The sequence below is a fragment of the Clinocottus analis genome, unplaced genomic scaffold, assembly GCF_023055335.1.
Source record: "Clinocottus analis isolate CAN_PGR_092001 unplaced genomic scaffold, fCliAna1.0.p SCAF_12, whole genome shotgun sequence".
Lineage (NCBI taxonomy): Eukaryota > Metazoa > Chordata > Actinopteri > Perciformes > Cottidae > Clinocottus > Clinocottus analis.
The window spans coordinates 5,764,183-5,772,921 of NW_027175843.1; the positions used below are offsets into that span (position 1 = coordinate 5,764,183).

An 8,739-nucleotide genomic window follows, 5' to 3' on the forward strand; every position below is an offset into this window, starting at 1 on the left:
AGAGCGCTAACGAGTTGAAAAAGATCGATTTAAAATGCACAAGAGAGGTATTGCATAGATGCCCCTAAACACTCACAGTAGCCCTCAACAGTACAGGAACTCGCAGTGGGGCTCATGCGGTGCTTTGAAGCTACCAGATTTTAACAATGAAAGGAATTAAATACTTCAGGTTAAACACACTGCATTAATTGAAACATACTGTACACAATGTTTAGACTTTTTTTTCTTTTTCTTTTTTAAAACAGCGATGGATCAGTGTGAGATCTCAAAATTTAGCTGGTTATCTTTGGTCTGAGTGGTCGATCTTGGAATTTAACAAATTAGTGAAATATATATACACTTTTGAGTGACAGCTGGTTTTCTGGAGGCTTTAAAAATAAATTAAAAGCTCACAGGGAAGAAGCAGGATCCCCGGCCTCACGCTTCGATTCCTTCCAGTTTTCGCTTTTATTACATTTTTTTTCTCAAAAGTCGCTGTCTCCAGCAGCGGGCCTTTCCTCGTCGAAGCGGAACTTTTTTGCGTGCGAGTGGGGCGACTCCAGGAAGTTCTCCTTGTCCTCGGGGTCCTCGGGCGGGGCTGTCCACTTGGTGCCACAGCTCCTTTCGCGAACGGTTCGCGGGCGGGTGGTGGCGGGGTCGGGGCTCAGACAGAGCTGCCACAGCCAGGGGTGACTCATGCACTCGGCAGCGCTGGGCCGGTCCCTGTAGTCAGAGGATAGCGTTAAACACCCGCAGTCCAGCACTGTCGTTCATGCAGCTGACAATTATTTACACTATTCATGGAAAACCTCGGTATATTTAGAAATCTGGTACCTATTTTCTCACGGTTTTGTGACTTGCGTAACAACAATTTTAGAAACTGGTCCGGTGTTGAGGGAGTGCCATCCCGTTACTGTACGGCCACTAAAGACGCTTGTTTTTCCCCACTGACGTGATCCGATTGGTATTTCATGTTTCAACATTATGGAAAGAACCCAACAAAGAAATAAAATAATTGTCTCACTCAAAATGTTGCAACAACTTCTGGCAACAAGTCTTTGATTTGGGTCTTTTCCACAATGCTGTCGGACACTTATCATGACAGCCTGAGCCTGTTGGTGGATGACACACTGACCCGCAGTCAGTAGGACCGCATGGCAGCCGGTCTTGCGTCTACAGCGCTCTCCCTCAGGACTCGACCAGTTTCTAAACCCGTTGTCTCCATTGGGCACTTAGGCACAGAAACAAGGGGAAAATAAATCTGCGTAAATTCCTCAAACGAGGGCAGACTAAAATAAAATATGACATAACGGTTGGGCTGCCCTGTGGAAAAACCCTCTCCTCTTTTTGTTTCCAGCTCCATGCCAACATTCCATTTTGACTTCATTCAAAATAAATCCCTTGACTTTGCTTCTTTTCTTGGTGAGACTGAGGTGAGTTCTCGCGCACACAGACGCTCTACTCACTCAGGCGTCTTGACCAGCAGCTTGCGGACGAAGTCTACGGCAAGCTCGGACACCCTGGAGAAGGCCTCCCGGCTGTAGTCCACGTTGACCATGGACACGTTCAGATACGTCTCCTGCTTGTCGTCGCCGGCGAACGGAGACTCGCCCGTCACCAACATATAGGCTATGACACCCACACTCCTGAGGATCACACACACACACATGCATGAGGAACAATCAAAACATGCACAGGGGTGTCTCTGATAGCCGAATACTGGAGGCCAGACTTTTAGAAAAATATAATAAATACAAATATTTTCATTATTTGGCCACTACAAAAGTGAAAACAAACTTGACGATTCAAATAATTACCCAAACTGTAAACAGCTAGTAGCATTTTCAGAGCTACTTTGTGGTTTGTGACGGCTCACTTTCCTTTTCATTCACAAATCGCTCCGGGTTTAGAGTTTAAACCAGAGAAATGAAACTCGGTGCTACGCGTTCTCTTTCCACATCACAACAACAGCGGTTATGCAAGAAAGGACTCACCATAAGTCGGTCGCTGTCGTAATTGGCTCATAATTCAGGATCTCAGGAGCTTAGTGAGGACATGAAAAAAAGAAATCAGTCGTCACTCAATCTTACAAGAATGTTGTCAATTTCCTGGATCATTTCATACCTCTCTTTAGCTGCTGTGTTATTCATTTATAAGTAAAATATACACTGGAATGCGAGACATACAACACTAATTAGCGTGTGACAGCACACTTAGAATCCTGCTAAAGCTACAGATATCTCAGTCTTCATAAACTACTTATTATTTGTAAGAGTTGCATCTCTGAGAGCTACTGAGGCGTTTCCATCAGCTGCACAAGACAGGTCTCGCTCTAGAGGACTTTGCCTTGACTGTTGCCAACTAAAACGCAGATGTGCCTGCGATTGCAGATCCTCCCTGATGTCTTCTGAGTAATCAGAGCTTGCTTTATGAACATCACCTTACCCACATACTCAGGTGTGCCAAGTATCTCTCGGAGCTCTCCGACCGCGCCCAGTCTACGCGCCAGGCCAAAGTCTACAATCTTTATGTCTCCCGGAGGAGACAGGCTGGTCAGGAGGATGTTCTGCGGCTGAGGGGTGAAACAAAGCGCGGGGTGAGGGGGGGTGAATCGCAGGGTGAACATCATGCAGAGAGATACAAAGTACTGCAAAGATAAGGCAGCTGTACTTTAAACTCAAAAGCTAATACATAGCTCTGAGTTCTCTTTGAACAGTCATTCTATAATAAGAGGTGTTTACCGTCCTGTTGCACCATTACAGGTTTAAGTGCTGGAAATACACTGGCTATATGACACATCAAACACTGCTATTGTTTAATGATTGAATCATTCTTGAGAACATACAGTACTTGTTTACACCAGACACACCGATCTATTTTGTGTTTCTGAAGCCAATCAGCATCTGCGGTGTGTCATGTTAAAGCCCCGGCCCTGGTCAAATTTACATTGGCATTATTGTAGGCATTAATTTAGGCCTGGAAACAAAAGCTTGTGTCAATGTCGCGGTACTGTAAAAATCACTTGTTTTACACTGTGATTTCCAGCTTTTTTCCAGTTGCCACCTACAACCCTTCTCAAGTGTAATCATGAAAATATGAAATTGGGGGTTTGCGATCCACAACTTCTCTAAAAAAGGAACACGCAGTCGAGCACTTGAGGGGGAAGTTTGTGGTCGAAGCGAGTGAGGAGGAAGTAAAAATAGATTCCCTCGACTCCAAATTTCCATTTTTTTTTGCATGAGTGTGTGTGCAGACCTTCAGGTCCAAGTGCACCAGGTTGCTCTGGTGGAGGTGGTGGACTCCCTCCAGGGTTTGCCTGATCAGACGGGTGATCTGGGCCTCCGGCAGCAGCTCCTCAGACACGCAGTGGTCAAATATCTCTCCACCGGCCGCACTGGGCAAAGAGAAAACACACCGTCAACACCCAAGTACACGCATGGAGACTGTTTATGAAACGGCTGCCTACTGAAATGTCCATGGAGAGTAAGACTCTCGGTATAGGGACATTTGAAGCAGTTTGTATGCAATGCACAACACTAGAAACATAAATATACTGTATTTGTGGTTTTAGTGGCCAACCCATAGCCAGAGGGCCATTGGTTTTGATCCTACATGTCCTGGCAAAGTGGTATTGAGCAAGAAAGCAGCCTCTTCTCTGCTTACTCGCTGTAAAGCACTGCAGCTAAGAGTGTGAGCCAAAGTTGACGCAAACCCCTAAAATGGTGGTGCAGAGTACAAATTTCACCTGATTTCATTACATTTTAGGTTATTCAACTTTGCTTTTTTTCCCTCTGCTTCTTTTGGAGCCGTCCAGGCTGTTTTGGATCAATAAAGCGTATTGTCCTAAAAGATTTAATTGGTTAACTGTGTATTCTTATTTCCATTCTGGCCCTCACATCTAGGTTTCTGTTTTAATAGTAGCTCAGAAGATGTCCACGCAGCTCATCTGGATCTGGAGTTTCAGCTTATTCTGTACAGTAATTTCGCCTTTAAACTTGATAAACCTGTTGAACAACAAGTATTACAACAACAAAAAAAAAAAAAGTGTCTCAGCTCCTTAACATTGGACAAACAGGACTTTGCCCTTACACAGGCCTTTCCATAATCACTCTGCTGGCTGTGCATGTTTGTGCTAGAAACATTGAGACAGATTGTGCAACATGACATATGGGTCGAACTCACTACTCCAGCAGTAAGACGATTTCGTGGTCCGTCTCGTACGCCGTGTGCAGGTTGACTACTCGGGCGTTGTTGCGTGCCGTCTCCAGGACGGCCATCTCGTGAATGACATCTGCCCGGCAGTCACGACCTCGCCTCCTCTTCCGGATAAACTTGGCGGCGAACACTTTCCCAGTGGCCTTCTCCACGCAGCGCCTCACCACAGCGAACTTCCCCCTGGAAAGCAGAAAGTTGGCATGCGAGTGAGGGGCGTCGCTTTTAGTCAAATAAAGATCTCAAGTATAAAGTATGAATATATATTTCTAAATAATCTGGGATCCTTGTATGAAACAATCTCAGATGCATTTCTTCCATTAAAAGATCAAACATTCTCCAATTAGTTGAATTACAAAGCATTGATTTATAAAATATGATGAAAATTTGGATGAAATAGAATTGAAGAAAAGGTCCAAACTTGTATCACAATAAATGTTTCAGCATGAAAAGGTTCCTCACATTAGAGTGTATGGTAATGAGGAACACTAAAGGCAGTTTTGTATTAAATATTTACTACATTTGACTCTTTTATAATATTAACTTAGATACATGTTTCAACACAATACTTCCCAAATAAAAAATTACATGATATTAATTAATTTACTATATATTCCCACGCTGAGTGGCATCCGGCTATTTGTAAATGATTGCAGCATGGGGACAACGGTGCAATCATTAGATTACATCTGTGTGTTATCTCACCCAGAATAGCTTGGTGCTAATGGTGCTGCTACGTCTTGATCATTGGGGTAATTGTTCCTGTTACTCAAGCTGGGAAGATAGTGGCTATCTGCTACTAGATGGAAGAGCCCAGACTCATCATGGCAACAACCCAGTGCAACGCTATGACTGTAGACACGCAGCGCCGATGTGGGTGTTCATTACTCATAATATTAAAAACTGTTTAAAGGGGGACATATCGTGAAAAATGTATATTTTGGTATCTGGAGTGCCTTAAACCTTGAAATCAAACCAGATGGGATTCAACAAGTCAATTCAGATCTGGCTCTTCTTCCTTTTTCATGTGCAGACTCATTACAATATACCGTGGTAACGATGCACTGTGTTTTTGTGTCTTTCTAACAAGCCAATTAAAGCCAGTTCTGCAGGAGGGCTGAAAGACACATTTCAGACTGAGTAGGAATACACAGACTGTAAGAAAAAAAAAACTTTTTCTAAAAGCTACGACATGTCAACACGTTCGAGCAGAAATTTTAAAATACAAGCATGAACCTGAAAATGAGCATGATGTGTCCCCTTAAACAAAAGGGCGGCCAAACGATTAACTCTCAAATTATCCTGAGAACTAGGCCGACCTTCCCCTCACTGAAAAAACAAAAAACACTTGGCTGATATTTGATTCAATTAGTGGAAGCACTTCTACACAAGGTCTCGCAATGACAGCGACAAAAAGAGAAAGACTATTTAAATCCAAAAATAACAGCATTGCAAGAACCAAGGACAGTGAGAGTTCTCACAAACAGACTTCTCTGAAACTGTAAAGTCATTAAAGGAGCATTCCTTAAATTATGTATTACACTTCATCACTTATATAAAATATATATATTTTTTAATATAGTCTGACTCCAAAACAGCAGGATCCTATAATTCACATGATGCAACTCAGTGGTTCTTTGTTTGACTCTCCTTGTCCACACCTTTCAAACTTCATTCCTCCTGTTAATCACCACTGATGATGTCATCAGGGGTATGTTCTCTTCACAGAGCTTTGTGACAGCGTTTAAATTACAGGCTGAATAACAGACCTCACAGAAGGTAAACTCATCTTCAAAATTGATGAATATACACAGCCACTATGTGCCATTGGCATACCAGTTTTCATGGCTCACATCTTCCCTTCCAAACATCAGCTGATGCATGTCCAACACTCATACTAGCAGCTCTGGTTTGGTCAACACCAGACATTTGGACTCTTTAGCTTGCTAGCTACTATGCTAATCAGCGAGCCGCTGAATTTGTCTGTGGTTTGACGCTGGGCAGGTAACAGACTTGTTGTTACTCCTGACAGAAAGTTGCTGGCTGATAAAGAAATAGGGAAACACTGTCAGACAGAAACTTTCTAGTTAATGCAAGACTATGTTGTGCCTATGTGCAGAACTACACAGGCCTTAAAATGGTCAAACGTTGAACGATAAATTGCCCTCATCATGTTCCTTAAAGTATTGCACCTCAACACTTCCTGTTATGGCAAATCGCACACAAAATAAGTGAACAGAAGTGGCAAGCACCACTTCTTCTTTCAAAAAGTAGGGTTGCTCATTTCCTTCCTCTTGCTTTGAAATCAGAACTATACAGTACACACTGCATGACAAATTTCTTCAAACACACCTCAGAGATCTTGGCTGTTGCCATGACACACAAACACACACACACACACACACACACACACACACACACACACACACACACACACACACACCAACAAAGATCTACTGTTGCATGAACGAGTCAGCCCCCCACCCCTGGCACTGCGAGGCTCGTGTATTTACAGGGGTAGCTTACAGTACAGAGTCCAAGTGCAGTTAAAAGTGTGTGTGCTTATTTATGGTTGCAAATACAGAAATGAGACAATGTCAGATAAAATAAAAAGGACACATTGAATGGTTCTGTCATCCAGAGGTGATGTGTGCCATGTTTAATGGTGGTGACAATGTAACAACAACTCGCTCACCCAGTTCAGTCTCCAATAACACATAAACTGTCATTTGCAACTATGTACCAATACAATGTATCCATCATTATCAAGATTATACTACTTTATACAAGTATTCCCTCAGTAATCTCTGAGTTGAATGTGATGGAAATGGACATGCATGAGACAGTCTGCATTGGTAAGGCTTCTTGTTTCATCGGCAGTGGACAGCTAGGTAAGTCCATAGCTCGTGAACCTGTCTGTGGTTATGAGCTATCATAACAGTCTATCTAGCCCGTCCGGTTGGACACGTCATGTCCACACTCGCTGGACTTCCAGACAAACACTCCAGGCTCATTTCAAACGCAGATTGAACACTTGATGTATCCTATTGTAATCTATATTTGTATCTATATGTAATCTGATTATTATAGTGCATAACGGAACAACTTCTCACGGTCCTGCAGAGAGCGTACTGTCGAGGGGAGCCCCCACCCCCCTCTCTCTCTCTGTTGTCCCGGGACAACAGTCTTATAGGTTGGACTCACCTCCCGAGTTCACCGGTGATATCGTACACACCCTCCAGCGGCTCTGTGCTTATTGGGGTCTGAGTTTCCCCGAGCAGCCCCGCTGCGAGCCCGCTGCGGCTGTCCAGTCGCCTCCGAGACATCTTTCTCTCCCCCGGGAAACGTGAGGGTATAGGTCCCGCTGCCAGCTGCCCCTGGCTGGATGTCGCTGCGCTGAACGCTGAGTAAAATGGGAGTAAAATGGGAGACGAACGAAACAACTAAGCCAAGAGTCCGTCTACCGTTTCCGCTGCCAGCGTAACGTTAGTTACATGGTAGTGTTAGCTAAGCCGGTCACCGCGCTACTGTTCGGCTCCTGTTAACGTTACCGACTCCGGTTAGCTCAACTGTCGCTAACTAAGTTAGCTCGGCGGTCAATGTCGCGGCTTCACAAGTGAGTTAAACCGATTTCCCCAATTACGACTGAGGAGGAGCGAGTCGTTGACTGGTTCCAGAGGCACGGTTAATCCAGACTACCACAGCGGCGACTAGTACATCGCGTAGTAAGTTTATCTAGAGAGTTTTCGATCTTTTTTTTTTTTTTTTTTTACATCCTTCTGTTTGACACTTTCTCGACACGTCACGGCTGGGCACATGCGCAGTATCGTTTTGTTTGAAAAAAGGGAGGTCGAGTTGATTTGAAACGTGAATACAGTTGAGGTGTGTAAACTGTCTCCAGAAAAATGAGTAATGGAAAGTGAAAAAAAAGGACAAACAATGAAACGTTCAGGAATCTCCAAAATAAATACATAAAATATTCTCATGAGAAGTCAGAAATATGAGTATGTATGAGAAATAGGTCAAATATGTGATAATAATAATTCGGACATATGACAGAATAAATCAAACCCTTTGACTCATTTTTTTTAATTTTAAAAATCTGACAACTATGACTTTTGAATTAATTTTTAGGACTTTTAAGACAGTTTTCTGACAATGATGAGCAATGCCTTTTCAAAACTGCTTATCCTATTTAAGGTCGCCGAATCCAGCTGCCATTGGGCAAAGGGCAGGTCGCCAGTTGATGATGAGTCATAATGACTATAAGTCTACTTTTGAGAGAGCAAGTTTAAATTATGAGATCAGTCTCTCCTGTATTGTTTTAATATAACTTACTTAATTTGAACTTACCATTTTTCTTTTGGTCATTCTTTTTATAATTTTCTACCAGAAATACGTTTCCACCTACATCTGTCCATATGGCAAAGCATCTGCAGGGCACTAGAAGCATCGAACCCATAAAGACAATACTAACGTTAAGTATAGGGATAGTTTTTCATGCATATTTATCCCCGTATTGTCTTTAAAATATTTATACTTAGTTTC

At 43.0% G+C, this 8,739-nt stretch overlaps 1 protein-coding gene across 1 annotated transcript; it reads right to left on the reverse strand.

Annotated features, from left to right (window-relative positions):
• Window positions 1-428: 428 nt before the first annotated feature.
• On the reverse strand, window positions 429-8,008 carry stk17b (serine/threonine kinase 17b (apoptosis-inducing)). Its single transcript, XM_068573163.1, has 7 exons — window positions 7,396-8,008; window positions 4,162-4,374; window positions 3,235-3,373; window positions 2,425-2,551; window positions 1,974-2,022; window positions 1,446-1,625; window positions 429-702 (listed from the first exon to the last, which is right to left on the reverse strand). Exons 1-7 carry the CDS (start codon window positions 7,515-7,517, stop codon window positions 465-467), a joined length of 1,068 nt encoding a protein of 355 aa, XP_068429264.1. The 5' UTR covers window positions 7,518-8,008; the 3' UTR covers window positions 429-464.
• Window positions 8,009-8,739: the final 731 nt, after the last annotated feature.

Coding starts and splice junctions, on each gene's coding strand:
- stk17b (XM_068573163.1), bottom strand. CDS start 7,517: ATGTCTCGGAGGCGACTGGACAGCCGCAGCGGGCTCGCAGCGGGGCTG. Junction 4,375..7,395: donor ATCACCGGTGAACTCGGGAG/GTGAGTCCAACC, acceptor TCTGCTTTCCAG/GGGGAAGTTCGCTGTGGTGA. Junction 703..1,445: donor CTGCTGGTCAAGACGCCTGA/GTGAGTAGAGCG, acceptor CTCTGACTACAG/GGACCGGCCCAGCGCTGCCG.